The sequence below is a fragment of the Felis catus genome, chromosome C2 (genome assembly GCF_018350175.1).
Source record: "Felis catus isolate Fca126 chromosome C2, F.catus_Fca126_mat1.0, whole genome shotgun sequence".
NCBI classification, from domain to species: Eukaryota; Metazoa; Chordata; class Mammalia; order Carnivora; family Felidae; genus Felis; species Felis catus.
Window position 1 is genome coordinate 69,972,813 of NC_058376.1, and position 22,816 is coordinate 69,995,628.

Genomic DNA, 22,816 nt, shown 5'->3' on the forward strand with positions numbered 1-22,816 from the left:
TCAAAGGCACATCACATTAAGAGAAACAAAAAAAAAAAAAAAAGAGAATAAAAGAGAAAAATTGGGAGACCGACATACTAATCATAATTGTTGCCACTCACGGAATGTTTATTGGTGCAAATTTCTGAGACTTTGAAAGTGTAAAAATGTCTTTAGTGTGCCCTCATCTTGACTGACAGTTTGTTTGGACACACAATTCTAGGTTGGTAATAATTCCCACGCAGAATTTTGAAGGAAGTACTCCATTTTCTTTAACATTCTAAGGCTGTTGTTGAAAAACACTGTCATTATGATTCTTGATTTGTTGGATTTTACCTGACTTTTTCCCCTCCTTCTCTCTCTGAAAGCTTTTAGAATGCCCTTTTTACTGCCTATGTGTCCTGACGCTGTGATTTAGAGGAGGTCTTTTTAAATTAATCACAGCAGGCACTTGGAACTTCGTATCAATTTGGCACTTTGTGCCCTTCAGTCCTGGGAATTTTTCTTTACAATTTATTCCTTTTCATTCTGTCTGTCTTATACTTGTTAGATTGATTCTTTAATTTTCTTATATTTTCTCTCTTACTTTCCTCTCTCACTGGTCTTGTTCTAGTCTCAGGAAAATTTCTTTGACTTTATCTTCCAATCCATATATGAAATGTTTCATTTCAACCATATTTTTAATTTTTTTAATTTTTTTAATGTTTATTTATTTTTGAGAGAGAGAAAGAGCGCAAATGGGGGAGGGGCAGAGAGAGAGGGAGACACAGAATCTAAAGCAGGCTCCAGGCTCTGAGCTGTCAGCACAAACCGTGAGTTCATGACCTGAGCTGAAGTCAGATGCTTAACTGACTGAGCCACCCAGGTGCCCCATATTTTTAACTTCTGAGAGCTCTTTCTATTCTGTAATTTCCCCCCCCTGTCTGTAGCAGCTTGTTCTTTTTTTATGGACACAATACCTTTCTCACCTCTCCAAGGACTATAGTAGTGTTGAAGATTTATTGTTTTGCCTATAACTTGTTTCCTCTGAATGCCTGATCCTTTTTGTTTGCTTAGTTTGGTTTCTATCAGAGAGGCTTTTCTGCAAAGTCTGGTGATCTTTGACTGAATCGTATTCATATTTATGAATGGGGCACCAAAAAAGCTGAGTGGATACTCTGTTTAATGGATGGAGTGTATTTACTGGAAGGTTTCACTCTGCAGTGATCCAGCAAGACGCTGGAGATTTGGGGGCGGGATCTCCAAATGTCAGTGTTTGACTACCTGTACATCTTTTTTGGTTTCTCCAATGAAAGAGCCTCAAATCCGCCTAAAATGTTTATATTTGGCTGCCAGTATCCTGGGAGCCAATAAGATCAAGGATGGTGGCCATCTCCCTCTTCTGTATATGGACCTTCAGTGAATTCCAAGTTCTCAGGAAAGTGCACATCACATACAAGAGGGACCTAGGGGTCTACTCCCTTTACAGACTTTCAACCCCTCTTCCCTTTTTTAGCCCCACCCATACCCCTACCCTCAGTGCAACCTGGTGCTTCCACTTCCTCAGTCTCTCCGAGGTTGTGCAGGGCTAATGGCAGGAACATGCATCTCATTTTCTCCATGCTGCCAAGTCAGAATCCACTCTTGCAGCTACTTTCTGTTACTCAAAAAAATGTTGACTTGTCTATTACTTCTCATTCTCTTTATTCTTGTTGGTTTATCTTTGCCCTCTTGTGTCATTTTTTGCAGATTTAGGAATTAATGACGATATAGCCAAATGATCGAAGGGTAAGATAATTTTTCAAAAGGGGATTCAGAACAAATAAACTGGGGTCTGGAAGACACTGACAAGAAAAGGTGGGCAGCCAGTGCGAGAGACGGCTCAGGCACTGTGGGTCCACATTGCAGGTATGCAGTTATGTAGCAGGAAATAGCTTGAGGACCTCATTCACTCCGGCATTCAGTGAGTATCTGTTGATCACCGGCTATGTGCCAGACTCGGCAGATGTGACTGTGAGCAAGACCGAGAAGGCTTCTGCTCTTCGGGACCTTATATTTTCACGTGCAATAAGGCCACAAATAACAAATAAACAAGGCAGCCTGTTAATGATAAGTGCTCAAGAAAATTAAACACGGTTGTGTGTTAATGAGTGACCACAGGAACTACTTGAATGGAAGGGCCCCTGAAATCCAGTTTCCTCATCCTAAGAACGAGGAAGTTCAGGTACTGAGAAGGGAAGGGACTTTCCCAATGTCACACACAGTTAGGACCTGCACCAGTACCGAGGAGGCCTCCTGATTCCCACTCCTGCGTTCTTTGTGCTATTAATTTCTACGCGGTTCTTGAGACCTCTGCTGACTGCAGACCACACCCTTGGCCTCTCTGTGGCTCCGCCTTCCATCTCCGCACCGTGGAAAACAACTAAGCTAAATAGCTCCTTCAGCTGAGGTCAGGGAAGCCCCAGCTCCAGTGAACAAAGATGAAGCAAATCATCAGCTTTAGAGTCTTTTTTTTTTTTTTAACATTTATTTATTTTTGAGAAACAGAGTGAGACAAAGTGTGAGCGGGGAGGGGCAGAGAGAGAAAGAGACACAGAGTCTGAAGCAGCCTCCAGGCTCTGAGCAAGCGGTCAGCACAGAGCCTGATGCGGGGTTCGAACCCACAAACTGTGAGTTCATGACCTGAGCTGAAGTCAGACGCTCAACCGACTGAGCCACCCAGGTGCCACCAGTTTTAGAGTCTTAATTGGACTTAGCAGCAACACGGGCTGTCTACCTGCAGACTGAAGGTGGCCCCTCACTGCCCATACATTGCGTTACGCCTGTTTCAAATCTCAGTCAAGGTAGAAACGGAGCACTAAACTCCTGTCAAGAGACCAGCTTTCTGGAGAGCTCACCTGGATTTCACAGGAGTGCAAGGACAGAGGTTTATAGGGATGGATTTTGAAGCCACTAAACTGAGGCATCGTGGGCAACGCAGGGCTTTTCTGAGGCTCACATGGTGATCCTGGAGCAGAACTGGGAACTATCCATCTGTCCACTGACCTTTTTTCCCTCAAAGTATTATGCCTCCTTCAAATATTGCAACCCCCACCCCCGCTGCCATGATATTGTTGATCTGCTGTACATGTTGTTATTGTTACTTTCATTATGAAATAACTCTGGAAATAGAAGGGAGGGGGGGAATCACGCAGAGTTTTCCACCCAGTAAAGCCAGCCATAACATTTTGATGAATTTCCTTCCTGTGAATTTCCGACGTATAGGGTTGTTGTTAGTGATGTTCTCCACCTAGTTATATATGCAACTTTACATCCTGTCCTTTTCCTTAAACTTTGTATGAGTTCAGCAATTTGTAACTGTTATAAAGCTTTATGAATATCTAACGACCGCTTAATTAAACAGTCACTTTATATATCATAATTATTTAACTATTCCCTTCCTGTTAGATTTTTGTACTTTAGTATTAGGTGTTTTTTTTTTTTTGTTATAGCTATTGTTTCTCACACTTTAAAATGCTGTTATGAACATACTCATGCTTAAAGCCATATGAGTACAACTGCCTGTCACCTGTATGCTACTTCTCATCCCTTTGCAATTGGAAGGGGGTCGTATACATACTCTGCTTTGAGATGTTTCATGGTAAGGAATGTTATCTAATGAAATTAATCTGTGACTGTGGGAACAGAGGCATCGGCAGCAGGCACAGGGACCGCTGGGGGAGAGAAGGACTGTTTTGAACAGGAGCTGGCAGGCCCTCTCAGTGCCCCTGAAACCTCACCAAGTAGACACCCTCCCACTTCACATTTTTCTAAGGCCGGGTCTGGCCTCCCTTGTTGCCATTCACATGCAGACGTTACTTCAGAGAACTCTGTGCCTCGCGCTGGCCGAACACCGTGGAGGACTTAACCAGAGTGAATCAGAGGGCAGGCAGCCAGGAGAGGAGGAGGAGGTCTGGCTTATCTGATGGACGAAGCGATGGCAGGAGCTGATGTCCACAGTGTCAGCAGGCTCAGGTGGCAGGTGTTGTGTGCCGTTGGCAGGCTCATGGGTAGGGGAGGTGGTCATCAGATGGGTGGTACGCCGCAAGCAATGAAGAATGAATCTTCATTTTCCATAAAGAGATCCAGGGTCCCACCATCCCCTTGTTTTTTGCAGAAAAAGTTTATGCTGACCTGGGGACCCTTAAAGGCATGTGAGTCACCTTCCCTAAAACCTTTCAGGCCAGTTCTTTTCATTGCACTGGTTTAGGGTAAGACTCCATTAAGATTATTAAAGAGGGAAAAGATCTGATTTACTCACATAATAATTTTCATACCTGTGTACGTCTGGTGCAGTCTATCCAAGGACAGTGGGCCATCAAATTAACTCCTTTTTTCTACTTCTTCTCTACTTGGTAACTTTCCTCTCATATTTAAGTAATAATGATAATTAATTAATTAATTCCTCTAGAATTTATTTGTAAACAAGCACTTGGAGAGCTAACTGTTGGAACCACCGTCCTAAGTCCTTTAAAAATATTATCTCACTGGGGTGCATGGCTGGCTCAGTTGGGAGAGCATGTGACTGTCAATCTCAGGATCATGAGTTCAAGCCCCACATTGGGCATGGAGCCTACTTCAAAACAAAATTATTTCATTTAATCTTCATAGCAATCTCTGAAGCAGATACCATTATGTCCCCATTCCACAGATGAGGAAACTGAAACCAGGAGGTTAAGTAACTTGCCCCTGGTCGCACAACCGGTGAGGGGCTCCAGAGTCCGTAGCCCTCAGGAGAATCTGGTGGAGACAGATGCAGGCTGAAGCTGAGGCCCTAAAATGACAACAGTAGAATCCTGAGCAGGGTGGTGTGCTACCTCTCCTAATGTCACTGGAAACCCCACAGGGAATAATCTTACCTTTTTCCATAAAATGAGGAAATTCTTAGGGGTAATCTGGCTCACACTGTTTATACACAGAGGAGGTGCAGTCAATCTCCAAATAGTCACCAAGCAAACATGGACCTCAATGAAAGCAATAGTTTCTGGCAAATTCGAGTAAGAACGAGGGAGGTTATGATGTCTCCTCTGCATGTGTAGTGGTACCAGCTAGAAAGAAGACAACCGGGCTATGGCTGAGAAGCAGGAGGAAAGTGAGGGTGTGAGGAGCTCCTTCCGCCCCTCAGGATGCACCTTGGAGTGGGAAAGACAAAGTCCAGGGACTGGACAACATAGGAACAAGTTTCCTTGGGAAATGGCCAGGACCCAGGAAGGAGAGAGGCTGGGAAAGTAAGGGGAAAAGAATCAGACAGTGATTCACCAGCAGGGGGGAGGGGCACCCTGAGGGGGAGGGCAGAAATCCAACTAGCCATTAGCATCAGAAAGGTTTAGCAAGCCCTGTGCAAGGTCCTAAGGACCTAAGCAAAGAAAACAGCTGAGACACTCCCAGGAAGGGGCCACGTCAGAGACTGCTGAGATGGGGGGGGGGGGGGGGCACCGTGAAGGAAATAGGCAAGAGAAAATTATAGGAACTGCAGTACACGGTCAGAGAAGACTCAGAACACCCGACTTCATGCTGAGAGTCTGTGTTATCAGCTCGTGGCTCCCAACATTTCCCTCCTAGGAATGAGTTTGGTCTTAGAATCTGGAGTGGGATCAAACTGGTAGATTGAAAGTCAAGCATCCATAGCCGACAGTTGGAAAATAAACAGGACAGGTAATATGCAGCCTTGGACTTTTGAGCAGGGTGTGATAGCCCCTTCCTGACACCGTTGAATCACCAGGACCTCTGTGGTGGGGAGACGTTGGGCTCCCTCCCTCCACACCCCTGATTTCAGCAAGAGGGTGTCTGTCAAATTGGAACATGGTTCCCTGAGACAATACCTTAAAGATTTCCAAGGAGGATGTTGAAACCGTTCTTAAAAGGCTTTGGGGAGGAGAAGAGCGAGGTGAAGACAGATGTTTGCAACATTCTGTGCAACACACTGTTGGATAAGACCTATTTAAATTTCTGGGACAGAGATTCAGCTCAGAGAGAGGAGTGTGGACTCCTGAATGTGCCACTGGAGAGGAGTACAGCCCTGCAGAGAAGAAGGGACAGTGAGAGTGGGGACATGGTCACTGGGCCTGTCCAGATGGGAAGAGGAAGAAGAGAAAGTAACGACCCTGGGGCCCTGTGAGACAGTAGACCTGCTGGCACCCAACAGAACTGGTCAGAAAGAAAAATACACACCTACTTTCCTAAGAAACTGATAATCTAGTGTCTGTGAGGGAATTTGGTTTTATTGGTTAATGAGGGGAACACTCTGTAATTGTTCAGTAGGTGGTGTGGCTCATCACAGTCCAGGAGAAGTCTTAGAGCATGCAGCATGAATGAATTATTTTGAGGGTTGCAATTAAAAATGCTTTAAGTGTGCCCAGATTCCTCAAAGGTCTTTTGGCCCCTCTGCCCTTGCCCCCTCCCCTACTGGCAAGGGCTCTTAGAACTTTCCAGGGCTAATTCTAGTCCTGGGTTCTCTGAAGCACAGTTTGTGAAGTGTGAACTCTGAGTCCCCTGGGCACCTGAAGCTCCCTTGTTGCTCTGGGGAGGAATTGTTACAGGGGCGGCTCTGTCTGGCCTCTGACTCATCCGTTTCTCCTAACTCCCTCACTGCCACTGTTGAGAATTGCCTTGTTGCTCTGGAGTGGGGACCGAGTGTGATAAATCTATTTGATCACGCCATTGAGGTGAGGCAAAACCAGGACATTCATCCTCTATTTGAACCGTAATGTTTTGGGGCTGGGTCTCTGAGCACCAGCGAAACTGACTGTTGATCATCTTTCATCATCTTTTGTCTGGCCTGGGCAGCCTACAGCAAGCAAAAATTGCCATCTAATGGTGTTTTCCAGCCTTCTCTTGATCTTTGAATTGTAGAAGCACACTGTCTGGCTGTTAATCCTCTCCTGCCCCCCACCGTAGCTCCCTGCCTGCCCGTGGGTGGGTCTGGCTGTAACTTGTCCTGAGGGGCAGTGGGCCTTGTATCTGGTGACATGCTAGGCTGTTTGCAACCAGAGCCTTAGGCGTCCTCTGCTTTGCAAAAGTCTGCAAAAGGGCCATACCCATCCCTGAAAGGGCTGTAAATTGCATCTCAGGCCATGTGCGCGCTTGACCTTGGGAAAGAATCCTGAGGTTGGCACAAAGGAGTGACTCCACTGAAGCATAGAAGCTCGGTGACAGAAATTCTCAGAGTTAGCAGGAAATGTTGTGGTCATCTAGTCCAACATTCTACAAATGGAATTTGCAAATTCTACAAATTTCCATTAGTGGAAAGTAGAATCAATTTAGTGGGATGCCACCAGCAAGCGAGAAAAAAAATGAAATAGAATATCAGTGAAATTAACTCAGCGAAACTTGTGTTTCACTGAAATTTGTGTTTCAGTGATGTAGCTGTTCATATGTTAGTGCAGACTGGTTAAGATTATAAACTGCAGTCCGGAAAGTTTAAGCAACTTGTTGTAGGCCAAGCAAACCCTCAGAGGACCAGTAGCTCAGGCCAGTGTTGTCTTCTCGCCACCTGTCTCCCACCCCCTCCAACCACATACATACCTAAAACTTGTACATAATTTGCTCTGGTATGTGGTTTAAGGAACATGGGATTTGTGGTGGAAGGCTGGATTCAAGTCACCAGCTGGGTGACTGTGGGAAACCATCTGGCCAGTGTTTCTCAGACAGTATCTCAGGGACCCTCCATTTAGAATCATGAGTTGGGGGAGTCTTGTTAAAAATATACATCCCTGGGTCCCCTGAATCAGAACCTGTGATTGGAGCCTAGGGCAAGTGAGAGACCAGCAAAGGCATCTGCGAGGCGATTTTTATGCGCACTCATTGTCCCAAACAATGATCTTGATGTTTCTGAGCTTAAAGTTCTTGATGGATGAGGTGGAGATAGTAGCATCGCCTGGTTGTTGTGAGAATCAAGTGGATAGTTAACGTGAGGGTGAAAGCACTCTACAGACCTGAGGTATTGCCATCTCACAACATCCCTCTCAAAATGATGCTTTGGGAAGATGGCACCAGAAGGGCACAGAGGTAGAGTCTGTGCATTTAATGGGACTAGGAAAGTTAAATGGAAAAATGAGCCAACAAGCATGTTTTGTCCTTCTTCTGTCTCTTTCCCTCTTCCAACTTCTGTTCCTACGAATTTCTCTTCCTGATCCAATCTCAATGGCTGCGCCCTGCCCATCCCCGGACACGTGTTTAGAGCAGGCTCCTTACTCCGTGGTTGGGAGCCATACATTTTGCAACCATCATTTCAATGCATCGTGTAACCTTCTCAAGCCCACTGTGACATTCAAGTTCCTTTAACAGGAAATTCTCACAGTCCTGAATGCTGAGCTCTTGGTCCTGGTGGGACTGTTGTTTCTCTGCATACTGGGCTGCTTGCTGTATTTACCATTCAGCAGAAGCTTCCCGGGACATATAGCTACACAATGTACTTGGACTGGTGCGTTAGTACGACTGCTGGTGCAGGCAATGCAGGCCCTGAAGGCTTCAATTAGAGATGCACAGACTGAGGCCAAGTTCCTTGGAGGTGGTAGTGGGACTTTCCCACTGAGCCGCTGTCTGGGCTGAACCTTGGGGAGAATAGGCTGCCCCTGTGGGCCTCTGGGTCTCCCACTCCTTCCCTTATTTCCCCTCTGCCCCTAAGTGCAGCTGCTATTTCAAGAGAGAAGCTTTGCAGGGGCGCTTGGGTGGCTCAGTTGGTTAAGGGTCTGACTCGGCTCAGGTCATGATCTCGTGGTCATGGGTTCAAGCCCCAGCTCTGAGCTGATAGCTTGGAGCCTGGAACCTGCTTCGGATTCTGTGTCTTCCTCTTTCTCTCTCTCTCTCTCTCTCTCCCTCTCCCTCTGCCCCCCCCCCCCTCACCCCACCCCACTCACGCTCTGTCTCTTTCTATCTCTCAAAAATAAATAAGACATTTAAAAACATTTTTTTAAGAGAGAGACTTTGTGCTTAGCTCTGTGAGACAAACTAATAACTAGTGGTTTCTCACGATGAGAAGTGAAAGTCTCAGTGTTCAGCTAGAAGAGGTTGCTCTTATCCTGAGGTCGCTCTACCCAGTTTTACTGGTTCTGCCCCAGAACCAGTGCAGTGGGGAAGTGCCAGGCCCAGAGGGAGGGTAGGCTGGGGTACTGAGGATGGCTCCTAAGTAAGATGTGACCCCTCTTCCTCCCTTCCCATTCTTTCTCCTGGTCCCCAGTGGTTGGGCTAAGGTAAACCAATTCTATTCCCTTCTCTTCTGCTTCTCCTTTGTGTTCACACCTCATTCTTTTTTGTGTCACTGGCAACACCTGTTTTAAGCTGATGGCTCCAGCTGGGGGTGGGGTAGGGAAGGTTGCAAAAGTTAGAAGGAAGGAGGTTGTCTCTTCCATTATTCCCAAATAAGAATTCAGCTAGAAGCAGGTAAGAGTGAGTGAGTTAGAAATGGTGCCCAGTAAGAGTCTGAGGGTGGTCATAGGGGCAAGGAGGGGCGCAGGGTAGTGCCCTGGGAAGACGTAAAGAGACATACTGGGAAAGGGGGTCGAAGGCACAGCTAGCTGGAAGCTTGGCAAAGGAAAATGAAAATAACTCCAAGTGAACAAGAAAGAATTAGAATTAAGCTCGGTTCTGGGCAGGCTCCAGATTGTGGCTGGAGCTAGAGCAGCGGAATGATTGAATGGCACTGTGTCAATTACTTTATTTTCTTGTTTTCTTTCCTGTTCCCAACTCCCTCTTCTGCCTTCTTTCCACTCCGGACCCCACCTTTCCCCCCCTTTCTTCCTCCTCCTCCTCTTTTCCTCTGCACGCATCCTTTCTCCCTCCCCCTCTCACCCACCCCCTCCTCCCCCAACCCCTCACGTTCCACTCCACGCCCCACCCCAAGCTCTCTGGCGGATGTGAGTTGACCGTGGTCCTCCAGGACTTCAATGCAGGCCACAGCAGCGAGCTGACCATCCAGGTGGGACAGACGGTGGAGCTGCTGGAGCGGCCCAGCGAGCGGCCGGGCTGGTGTCTGGTCCGCACCACGGAAAGGAGCCCCCCGCAGGAGGGCCTGGTTCCCAGCAGCGCCCTGTGCATCTCCCATTCCCGAAGCAGCGTGGAGATGGACTGCTTCTTCCCCCTGGTGAAAGGTAGGGGGACTGAGGGGGGGTGGGCACGTGCAGAAGGCGCTGGGCACGAGCCCACCCTAACCGAGGAGCACCACTGAGCTAACCTGTCTCGTCAACCTATTCTGACCTTGTGGGATTTCTCTTGACCTGCTTGTGAAAGGAGTGGGTTGGGGACTTGAGGAGAAAGAGCTACCGAGTGGCCATGTGACTTTGGAAAAGTCGTTTAACCTTTGTGAGTCCATTTCAGCCTAAAATGAAAGCTGAATTAGATGACCTCTAAGACCTCTTCTAGCTCTCCCACTACATTCAGAAAAGTCTTCTACCTGTGACCAAGCCTAGACTTCTCCCTTCTGCACTCCAGAGCTGCTTTGGGCTCCCTGGCCCCCCACCCCCACCCAAGTGCTAGCATAGCTGAGTTAGGTTTGACCCTCCCCTCAGCCCTGCCATGGCACAGGACACTCATTTATGGGGCCTTAATGGATATGTTCTTTGAGCCCAGGCTTCTGTTTTACACAAGTTCTGTGTTACTCATTTTATATAAGTTCTCTGCTTATTTATTCATTTTTCCCCTCCCACCAAGGAGACTGAACTACTTAGAACAGTGATTCTCCAAGGGGGGGCAGGGGTGGGGGGTGTCTCAGGATTGGCAAGGTCAATATCCCTCCGGAACTTTTAGAAATGCAAACTCAGACTCCGCTCCAGACCCACTGGGTCTGAATAGCTGGGGTGGGGGCCAGCAGTCTGTGTTTTAGCAAGCTCCCCTGTGACTTTCATGCTCACTCTCGAATGAGACCCTCTAACTTTGACAGTCAAGGCTGGCAGGGGCTTTGGAGTTACTCATTTTACATTGAGTAAACTGAGGCGCAGAAGGCGACGCTGAGCTCTCCTGGGGTTCTGAGAGCTTCTTTTCTTAACTGGTCACATGACCTCCGTCGGGGGTGCCCTCTGTGCAGACCCATGCTGAGTATTTGTGAAATGGGAAGAGGGTAGGGGCCTTTGGGGAGGCAGGGACACCAGGGTCACCACAGAGACCTGCTACAGACTTCTTGGTAGGTACTGCAGGCTAATTAAATTTCTGAAAAGTTGCTGATTTTGCTGGAATTGCATCTGGTCCACCTCTAAAACCTGCCATCCTCCTTTCACCCACCAGATGGCAGTAGCAGGCTGCATTATTGGAGCTGTCCAACTCTCCCAAGGGGCGTCCCTGGGGTTTTTTCCATCAGAAGAAAACTGGAAACTAAGACCCTCTTCCCTCCACACGCACACACCCTCGTGCCCCCTTCCCTCTGTTCATCCATCGCTTGCTTCTCCCCCTCCTTTTCTCTGAACACAGGAGGAACTGTGTCAGGAAATTGTGTGGAATTTGTAATTGCAGATACAGCTCCCCGGTCCTTTGAAGTGTCCACTGGAGAAACTCGTGGTACCGGGAAGAGATGGGTGAAACTCAGGAATGTGGTTCTGTTTGAAGTCTAACCAAAGGGAAACTGGGACCCAAAGGGGCTAGAAGTGTGAGGGTGAATGATGCAATATACACAAAACACTTAGAACAGTGCCTGGCACGCAATGCGTGGTAGTTGTCATGATAAGTGATAGTTATTCCATTATTTGCCATCGATTCTTCAGCAAAATAGCTACCAACTCCCACACATCCAGTCTAGAGACCCCCATCTTTGGAGACAAAACCAAGGATGGCACTTCCTTTGCTCTGGAGGGCTAACTCATCATAGATCTCTGGTGTGCGTTGTTCATCAGGAAGGACTTACCTTGCAGAGAGGAGCTGAGACTTCCTGACGAAGGCCCAGCCTCTCCAGCCTGTGGCTGGGTAGGATATGCATGCCTTCCTTGCCCCTGCCCATCTGGGACCCTACCGCTTGTGGCAGGAGCAAACCCACAGTGGAGAGGCAGAGAGCAGTCAGAGGGGATCTGTGATCCAGAGGCATTCAGGGAGAGAACTCTAGAGGGAGAGGGATTAGTGGAGGGTCAACTGCGAAATGGACACTAAGGAGGAGGGATGGAATATAGAGGCAAGAGAGAAAGTGGAGAGGGAGACCAGCATGGAACTTTCTGTCGCACTCCACCAGCAGGCATGGCTTCTTAAAGGCAGTATCGTACCAGTGCCTATCACCCATTTCCTTGGCTCTGTTGGTTTGTAGGCTGGTTCCTCTCTCTCCAAGCATAGGCCAAGTAGGTGGGCCTTCAGATGGCCACCTGTGAGCTCTTACTGCCCTCTCACCTGTGTGGGCTCAGAATACACAGGTGGCCAATTCCTGACAGTCAGGCCTCCATGGAGCAGCCATAACACAGCCTCATTTGAAAGCGCGTGCTCTCATGCACACACCCCAGTTTGGAAAGCCATCTCCCACTCCAGGGCCTCTTAGCAGAAACTCCAATAACTGTTCCTTCTCCCCATTCTGAGGGCTGCCTGCTGGCCCCCTGGCCTTTTCCCCTCCCAGCTGATGTGTCTCCAACAGGTGCTTCACCTTACAAGTTATGCACAGCAGGACTGAGAATGAAGCATTCCTCTGGGGGTTGTGGACTAGTACAGGGTAGCCTCACCCAATGTCACTGGAGGTCAAAATCTGTTCCTTTTTCAATTCTTAGGAGGGAACTGGTCCTCTTAACCTTTGTAGAGAGCATCAGGTCAGTGCTTCTGTGGACTGTGAGAAAAAATGCAGTGTTTGTATGATGTGCTAAGTGCCAGATGAGTGCTCAGGCCATGACTGTCACCCCCCAGATATGCAGGTGGAAGAATCTTGGAATGTTAACACCGAGAAGGGAACTTGGAGAACCACTAGACCAGGCTCTCAACCCTGGCTGCATGGAATCCCCTGGAAGCTTTACTGAATGACAATGCCCAATCCTCACCCAAAACAACTGGATTCAGAATCTCTGGAATGGGACCTGAGGGTCCATGTTTTTAAATGCTCCTTGGGTGAATCCAAGGTACAGCCAAGTCTGAGAAACAGTGCACTAGTCCAGTTTCCTTTCCTCTAGGGTCACTCTTGGCCACAGGAAAGCAAGATGACTTTTCAGAAGCCACAGGGAAGTTGATGGCAAAGCTGGAGTAGAACCAAGTTCCAACCCCCTTGCCCAGTGCTCTCCACCACACTGCCTATGGTGCTTCCGGGTAGCCCTGGGCTCCTCTCTTATCTTTCCTTCCTGTGCCTTCTCAGGAGACAGTGGTTGGTTGTTTCCCCCGATATATCTGTGGCAGGACTGGTGATAGGGCTGCGTGACAAAGTGGGGGGCCTGCCTTTCTTATTTCTTTGCTGCCACCTGACACTCTCACTGGTGTTGGGCCCTGTGGGGCCTCATCATTCCTCTTCCTAATCTATCCCCTCTCACTTTCTTAGCAGCAAGTGGTGGAGGGCAGCACCTCCCAAGGGACAAAGACTTTGTAGCAACAGTTTCAACTCTGGGTACATTTTAGAACCACTCAGAGGAGACTTTTAAAGTCTACTGATGCCTCACACCTCACCCTAGACCAATTAATTCATAACTACCTGGGCATCAGTATTTTTTTTTTTTTTTTGGTTCCTTGGTAATTCTGTTGTTCCATGAGCATTGAGAGTCACTGCCTTATGGGTTTAGCAACCCCCGATTGTCAGGCATAGGAGATTTTAAAGATGAATTGGGAGGGATTAATATGCAAGTTATATAAAGAACTCCTACAACACAACTACAAAAAACAATTTGATTTAAAAATAAGCAAAGGACTCGAATAGACATTTCTCCATAGAAGGTATACAAATGGCCAATAAGATGAAAAGATGGGCAACATCACTAACAATTAGGGATCTGCAAATCAATACTACAATGAGATACCAGTTTATATCCCTTAGGGTGGCTATTATTTTTTTTAAAAAGCATAGGAAATAACAGGCATTGGTGAGGATGTGGAGAAATTGGACCCTTCTGCACTGCTCATGGGAAAGTAAAATAGTGAACTGCTATGGAAAACAGTATGGGGTTCCTTAAAAGCTTAAACATAGAATTACCATATGATCCAGGAATTCCACATCCAGGTATACACCCAAAAGAATCAAAAGCAGGGACTCAAGGAGCTACTTGCGCACCCATATTCAGAGCAGCACTATTCACAAAAGTCAAAAGATGGAAGCTCTGGTGTCCATCAGTGGATGCATGGGTAAATAAAATGTTCCATACACATTGAATGGAGTATTGTCCAGTCTTTAAAAAGAAGGAAACTCTGGGAGCACCTGCATGGTTCAGTTGGTTCAGCGTCCGACTTCAGCTCAGGTCATGGTCTCACGGTTTGGGAGTTCGAGCCCCACATTGGGCTCTGTGCTGACAGCTCAGAGCCTGAAGCCTGCTTCAGATTCTCTCTCTCTCTCTCTCTCTCTCTCTCTCTCTCTCTCTCTCTCCCTGCCCCTTACCCCACTCACTCTCTGTCATTCTCTGTCTCTCAAAAATAAATAAATGTTAAAAAAATTAAAAATATATAAAAAGAAGGAAAATCCAACACATGATACAACATGAATAAACTTTGGAGACATCATGTTGTGTGAACTCAACTAGTCACAAAAGAGCAAATACTGGATGGTTCCAGTTATAGGAGGTACCTAGAAGAGTCAAATTCACTGAGACAGAAAGAAGAATAGTGGTTATGAGCAGCTGGAAGGAGAGGAGGAATGGGGAGTTAGTGTTTAATGGGTACAGAGTTTCAGTTTTGCAAGATGAGAAAAGTCCTGGAGATGGATGGTGCTGATGGTTGCACAACCAAGGGAGTGTTGTTACTTAATGCTACTGAACTATATACTTAAAAATGGTTAAAATGGTGTTAAAAAAAAAAAAAAAAAAACAAGCGTTGGTCCTGGGTGCTTCTGCCTTTGGACCCAAAACCTGTCTAGGCTTTTCTCTACCCAGCTATGTAAGACTTCTGTGTTCCTTTTCCTTTCCTACCCAGTTTCTTCCTGGCTCCAGCTATAAGGAAGCTATAAGAAGCTATACACCTCTTTGCTTAGCAAAACCTAGCCCAGGAGGTGAGCCCTATGAGCAGATGTCCTGGAGGAAAGGGGCAGGGGCCCAAAGTGGCCATCGCTTATTCACAGGGAGTGCTCTCCCGTAGGGTCTCCTGATGATTTCTGCTATCATCACCCAGCTGCCCTCAGGAACAGCTTACCCAGGCTGTGGTGTGCAGGTCTAGAACAGTGGAGAAAACCTGGGCTCTGGAGACACACCTCACCAGCAGCCTGAAGATGCTGAGCAGGTCTGTGATACTATTGACTTACATTAAGTTTGTAGTCAAGTCATAAAAATACCTGACATTTATTGAGCCTTCCTATGGGCCAGATTTCTAGGTTAGTGCTTTAACACGAGTAACAATAATCTTTTCTCACTTTGTAGACAAGGAAGGTCAGTCTTAGAAAGATTAGGTGACTTGCCTGAAGTCACATAGCTCACAAGTGGAGGACCTTGATTTGAAGGCAGGTCTGTCAATTTCCCAAGGTCTCACTCTTTAAGTATGCTCTATACCCTCCCAGGTCTGAAGGCATTTGTGACAGGTACTCAAATTCACTGAGCTTCCATCTGACAAGGCTCCCCTTTATGCAACCAATCTAGCTGGATGAGAATTTGGAGAGAGATGGCCACGCATACTGCTCTCTCACTCTCCCTTCGCCTCTGGCCTCATGTGCTCCCTTCCCTAGAGGTAGTAGCAACAGACAGATTTTCTCCTGTGGGTGCTTTGCCCGCCAGAAAGATCTTGGTGTCCCTGGCTAGAGCAGAAAAACTCTCACCAGCCCTGTGGATCGTAGGCGGAACTGGGTCCAGTTAGGGACCTGATAGGGGGTGGCCTAACCCTGGAGCTGGTCCAGGCTGTCCAACAGATTTTCTGCAGGGATGGGAACTTCCTGCACTTTCTGCTGCCAGGAACCAAAATGAGCCTTTCCTATCCCCTCTGCTGTCAGAGACTAAAAGCTTCCTTCTGCCTGCAGACTAGAGAGTCCACTCAAAGTCTCTCTCTTAGTTTTCAGTGTAATTCTGCATTAAGAGAAGCTACTTCAGGTTTTAGTTGACTCCATAATGCCTACCACGGGGATTCACCATGGGAAGCTAAAAAATAATTGTCCCCAGACATTTCCCTTCAGGTATGAAGTGACATATTAAAACTATAGTCTCTGGTCTACACTCCTACTCTGTTTGGGTGTCTGCAACTGGCCTGCTATGAGGGAGCCACCCTGGAATTCAGAACTCATTTTCTTCTAGAACGAAATTATACCCCGGAGAAGGATGAATGGCAGTGGGAAGAGTTTTCCATACTATAGCCCACAAAATTGTATTTAAGAGTAACATAGCTGAGGGGCACCTGGGTGGCTCAGGCGGGTAAGCATATGACTCATGGTTTCGGCTCAGGTCATGATCTCATGGTTCGGTGTGTGGGGTCGAGCCCCACATCAGGCCCTGCGCTGACAGCGTGGTGCCTTCGTGGGATTCCCTCTCTTTCCCTCACTCTCTGCCCCTCCCCTCCCTCTCTCTCTCAAAATAAAGAAATAAACTTATGAAAAAAGAGTAACAGAGTTGAATATAGTATGTTTGCAGTGAAAAATGATGGCAAGGTTGTTTTTATTAACTGAAACCAAAAAATAGTGCATTTGCATGAGAAATGTAACTAACTTGAGTGCTGATACTTCTTGAAGAAAAGTGTGTTTTAAGACAGGTGGAGATGCATTGGGAGAGATTCTAAAAGGAGGTCCTAGTCACTTTTCAGAATTATAAAAAATTAGAATTAAAATTTTTTCTTTTTATAATTGAATAAAAGTCCTTGATTAGATTTCATTTTGCTTCAGAACATAGGATTTTATGGATTCTCGGAATCTTAGAATTGAAAAGCACAATAAAGGTCCTCTGATTCACTCTTTCCCTAATATAGGGACCCCATTCTACACGCCTCTGATACTCAGCCAAGCATTACTTGAGTGCTCCCCAGGACTGGGAGCTCATTACTTCTAGAAGAAGCCTACTGCATTTTAGTACAGTTCTAATGGTGAGAAATTCCTCTTACTTAGTGTTGAAACCCAGATGCTTCCTGCCCATCCCTCCTGCTAGTCTCCTTCCTCCAGTCCCCCACTTGAAACCTACCAGTCCTAACTCTCATGCTCCATCTCCTGATTCTTATCTAGAACAGACTAATTTAATTTGCATATAAAATGTTAGACACTTCTTTCCTAAGGTACAGTTTAATAAAAGCCTAGTAACTTTTCTGTACTCTTTTACTGAATCCATGGGGGCAGCACAAAACATCTTGGATTAACTTCAACAACCTTCATTTGTTTACAGTGATTATTTGTGTGTGTGGTTTTAAATCCTCCTCACCATCCTTGGATTTAGGAACATCCAGCCATCCAGCTTTACGTCAGGTGCCCCAAAGCCCCTCATGCTTGGGAGACCTGGTCCCCTGCCCTCTGGGCACAGCTCAGAGGCAACTGAATTGCACTCCGAGGCTCTCTGCTGGCTTGTCTTTTTTCCTGGTTATTCCCTACCATCATTCATGCCTTCATCCCTATCTGAATTATCTATAGGATCCCCTCCAGTTCTAAAGATGTCTGGTTTTTTCTTTCCATATCGGGTAATCATCTTTGATAACCTAAGGCAATCATCCCATATTTTTCTCAGAAATGTACTCGCACATCTTTGAGGAAACAGGCGAGGGTTTGGCTCTCGGGGAGACAGGCCAGGAAGAGGACAGGGTGTAGAATTAGGGAGAGTCACTTTATCTTAGTTTCCATATCTATGCAAAGGGAAGCTGACAAAAAAATACCTATCTTACAGAGTTGCTGGAAGACTCAAAGGTGGCAGTGTTATTAAGTAAAAGTACTTTTTTATTTTAGATTTTTTAAAAGTAATCTCTACCCAACCTGGGCCTCGAACCCACGGCCCCGAAATCAAGAGTCGCAGTCTCTACCGACTGAACGAGCCAGATGCCAAGAGTGGTTTTAACTGTAAAGTTGAGGGACACCTGGGTGGCTCAGTCAGTTGAGCATCTGACTTTGGCTCAGGTCATGATCTCACGGTTCGAGGGTTCAAGCCCCACACTGTGCAGAGCCTGCTTCAGATTCTCTGTCTCCCTTGCTCTCTTCCCCTCCCCACTCATGCTCCGGCTCTCTCAAAAGTAAACATTAAAAACATTAAAAAATAAATAAGTAAATAAAAGAAACTGTAAAGTTGGTGATACAGTTGTGTACATAGGTGGTTTAGAATGAAACATGGATGGCTTGGCTACCATGAGGCTTTGCAGCATATGTAGCAGGCCATAAGGTGAATGATGACAGGTGCGGAGAGACTACAAGTCTTGACGTGAAAGACCTGGGTCTGAATCCCAGCTTAGGCCCCTGAGTAGCTCATGACCTTAGGCAAGATCCTGAAAGTCAATAAAAAGGAGCAACAGTACTTGCTTCCCTTGAATTAGACTTCCCCGCCTAGGTACATCTCACTAGAGGTCAATTAATGTTCATCTCCCTGCCTGCCCTTTGTCCCAATGCTGATAACCCCGTAGCAGTGACTCTAGGGCTTTTCCAGCCTGAATCCATGCCAGGACTATTCACAAGGACAAGGTTTTGTTTCTAGTTTCATCCACAGGTTCTGCAGAGGCCCCCACACTGTCTCTAGTCTGTATCCCCTTTCCCTCAGTTTCTATTCCTGGCCTATCCCAGGCCCTTTCCGCAAGCTACTAACAGTAGGTCTGTCTGGCTCTATGATTTCCCCCCAAATAATGGTTTATTCCTGTCTTCTTTCTTTTACCTTCGACCCAGAGAGTTGAGATCATATTTGATAATAATTGAACTGAAAATTAAAGTTATTCCCTGGCTTGCACCTGCCAGTGACATATTCTCTTTCAATGATTAACTCGGGTCATTGAAGGAGGCATTTGGATCACACTGTAGAGATGGGCCGACCTGCGTGATGGAGGGCAGTGCGAGACCTTGAGTGTCAGGGTGGGTGTGGGTGTATCATTCCTCAATGGGATGGGCCAGAAATGTCTCAGTGGTTATTGACCAACAATCTGGGAGCCCTCAAAGGATGCAATTGCAGGAAGAGGGAGATGTAGGGGCCATCCAGTCCCACTCCCCACCCCCCACTTTCTTTTAAAAGAGTAAAAGAGAGCAAGGCCTACTTGGTTCTTGGTGAGATGTAGGCCCCAGGTTCATTATGTTCCTCATCCCCTAAAAACTGTAGTGGAAACTGGTGTAAGCTTTAGCAGGAGCCCGAGGATGGGAACAAGGAGTAATGTTCTGATGTTAGGAGTTTTGACCGAAGAAGTCTTCGCATTCCTGTTTCCTGGGAAGTCTTCTCTGGGGACACATGGGCCAAGTACATCTCATTTATTTGGAATGGTTGAAAACTCAGAAATATAAGGATGGGCAGTGTCTCCCGCATTCCTCTTATTATTCAAATCTTTAATAAACTGACCCGAGGGGCACCTGGGTGGCTCAGTCGGTTAAGTGTCCGACTTAGGCTCAGGTCATGGTCTCACAGTTTGTGAGTTCAAGCCCCGTGTTGGGCTCTGTGCCGACAGCTCAGAGCCTGGAGCCTGCTTTGGATTCTGTGTCTCCCTTTCTCTCTGCCCCTCCCCTGCTGATGCTCTGTCTCTCAAAAATAAATAAACATTAAACAACTTTTTTAAATAAATAAACTGACCTGAGCTACATCAAGGCAAAATCCACTTTGCATTTGGTGCCTGAGAAACCTCTGCATGGCTGCCATGAGTATATAAGCAGCTGCTCCTGCATCGGGGGCAGGGAGGTGGGAGGACCGCGTCGAAGTGCCAGTGCCGTCCCGTGAAGTGTCCCGTGAAGGCAATGGTGAGCCTTCCTGAACTGGAACTCAGCCACAGCGATAGACTGGCACTTGTTACTGCCCTACTTCAGGAACACTTTGACCTACTTACAAGTAAGCATTTCTGGATGCAGATAAAACCTGGAAGGGTTTGTTTTTAGCAACTCCAGCATCAGGCATCTTTCACTTTGATAAATAGCTTGTCTCCTCCAGAGCACAGGCAGCCACTCAGCACAGATCTTCAGGAAGCCGGCCTGGCTGCCCGCCGCTCTACCTCCCTGTCCCCATGGAACAGGAAGCATTGGCTGTTCTAGGGAGACACCTGGGTCCTCAGTGAAATGCCACTGACTTCCTCAATACTGCTTAGACCTCTCCCCCACCTGGGGCCTGGTTCAGACGGGAGAGTGATGGGTGAGACTTCCTTCCTGGGAAAACAAAGAGGATGATTGACGGGATATGCTGGGGCTTAAGGTTCTTGAGTGTAAGTGAGTCAGAAGAAAGAGGCAGACATGCGTCAGGTGGGCAAGCACGGAGGAACCCATTTACACGTATAAGATGAGCTCAGTGATGGTTTCATCACTGGAGTCTCGGAGCTTTCACCAGGTGGGGGGGTTAGACGACACTAAATGGGGAAGAGGGTACTGCATATAAGGCTGGCAGTCATGCCTTTTCTGTAGACACTACTATTAAAATAGCACATATTGCCAGGGAATAGTTACCCATGCAGACACTGTATAGTTTTGTAAGATATATCTGGAGTTCAAATTAAATATAGTAAAGCACACCTTCCACCCCCATTCTCTAATCTGAAGTGTTTCTGGTTACTGATGATGATTATCTCAGTTCCTCTTTTTCACCTAAAGACAAAACCTCTACCTATTCTCAGTCGTGGTCTGTCTCCAGTTTCCTTTTTCTGCCACAAAACAATTAAACAAACTGATTCTCCCAGAACTCACCCAGTTTTTGTTTTTGTTTTTGTTTTTTTCATATTTGCTCAAGGTACATGTCTTATTCAATTTGTATTTCTCATAAATTTCCCAAATTCCTGTATACAGTTTAGCTAAGTGACTCATAGACAGTAGATGTTCAAAAACCAACCATTTGTTAAACAAACAGTAAGAATCTTAGAGTTTTAAGCCACAGTCATCCACTGAAGACAGGAATGGGTAATTTGGGAAAAAATATGAGCCACCCTGGCATCAGCAATCAGGCAGTTCACAGGTCAGAAGTCCACAGAGGGAAGATGAGGATAGGGACCTGCAATTAGCAACTGGAGAAAGTAACAGGCCACAGAAGAATGAGTGAAGATGCCAGTTGTCAGAGTTTGAGAAAGTGAAAACATCTGAGTCCCGTTGCTCCCTAAACTCTGTATCAACCGTTGAGGAAGTAGTCCCAGGGTGTATGTGGCCTTGAGCCCCAAGGTCAGTGGTTCTTAGCCCTGACTGGACACTGACATCTTCTGCGGAGCTTTAAAAAACTATCGATCTGAATCTGGATCGGAATCCAGAAGTTCCAGAATCCATCGGAATGGGTGCTAGAAGTGTCACTGCTGGGGGAGGAAAAGGCAGGTACAGGACTATCTGGGGGTGGGGGCGGGAGGAAAGCAGGGCCTGTTTCCACATTCACCCGGAGCCCCGGTGCAGCCCTCTCTGAACCTGTTCAGGCATGTTTTCTAGAAGTTGTGCATGTACTTGTCACAGGGGTCTCTAGGCCTGAGGTGGGGCACAGTTGCTATTCCCTATGTCTCTGTGCTGAGCTCTCACTAAGAAATGTGGGGAAGTGCTATGAATTTGAAAACCTCTATGCCTGTAAATCTGAAGAGAAGAAGCCTAAAGGAAAAAATTGGACATATGTCTGTTGGTGGAAAAGGCAGATGCCTGAGGTCATGGTCCAGTGTCATCCTGTGGCTGACATGGGGGAGAGGGCAGTCCCTTCAGTCTCCAGTATCAGGCCCCCATTATGGTGTACTGGGCCCAGTATGTCTGCAGGTTGAGACCAGCAGGAATTCTTTGGGGTTCACTGGGGGCAGAGTGGAGACGAGACATAAAGCGGACACACAGGTAGGTAGAAAGGCTAATTCGTGCAAAATGGACTTTGGAGGAGGCCTCACGATAGAGGCTGCCAAATAAGAATAAATAAACTCTGCCAAATAAACTCTGCCAAATAAGAATGAGGCTCAGCCATCTGTTTGGAAATAAGAACACTCTAAAGATATTGCTATAGCTCAGGGATTCTTAGCCTGCACCTTGGGAGTGGATGGACAGGTGTTTGAAAACCCAGAGATTAGAGATGTTCACCTGTCTTCTGCAAAAAGGAGTTTATCTGGGTGTACAAAGTCCAGGGCTCAGCAAGCCTGTGAGAAAAAGTGTATCCAGTTATTCAGGTAATATCATCAAGCCTCTCCCCAACTTGTCTGTCTGTCTTTCTCTCTGTCTCTCCTCTCTATCTCTGTCTCTAGCTCTGTTATATCTCTCCTCCATGTTGACTCAGGCAGCTTCTTCCTATGTGGTTATGGGCAGATGGTCTCCAGCTGCTTTAGGTCAATATTCCATCAACTTAGGAGGACACTTGTTGGTCTGAGCACTGGGTGTTGTATGGAAACCAACTTGACAAATTATAAAATACATAAATAAAATAATAAAAAAATAATAATATTCCACCAACTTAGAAATCTTGTGAGAAGAGATTGCTGCCTTCCTTGTACTTCTTGCTAGGTGCTCACCGTTTATGCTTCTTGGCTAAAATTGGGTCATGTGTTAAATTTGAACCAATCCCTGTGACCGACTGACTGGCAAAGCCCAGGTCATAGGGTCATCCTTGAAGTGGAGGGTGGACGGGGAATGATGTCAGCTCTACCCAAAAACATGGTCTGAGAAGGGATGAGGACTACTTCCTCTAAGAAAAATCAAGATGCTATTACAAAAAGAAGGGAGCACAGGTTGCAAACACATGGGGGG

General features: G+C 46.7%; 1 protein-coding gene across 19 annotated transcripts in view; it reads left to right on the forward strand.

Annotated features, from left to right (window-relative positions):
- The window catches only part of KALRN (kalirin RhoGEF kinase), a 708,823-nt gene that overhangs the window by 558,585 nt on the left and 127,422 nt on the right, over positions 1 to 22,816 (forward strand). For all 19 annotated transcript variants that reach the window (XM_045037038.1, XM_045037036.1, XM_023260237.2 and 16 more), the window contains one exon: positions 9,839 to 10,085. In XM_045037038.1, coding sequence (XP_044892973.1) covers positions 9,839 to 10,085 — 247 coding nt within the window. The remainder of the gene's footprint in view (positions 1 to 9,838; positions 10,086 to 22,816) is intronic.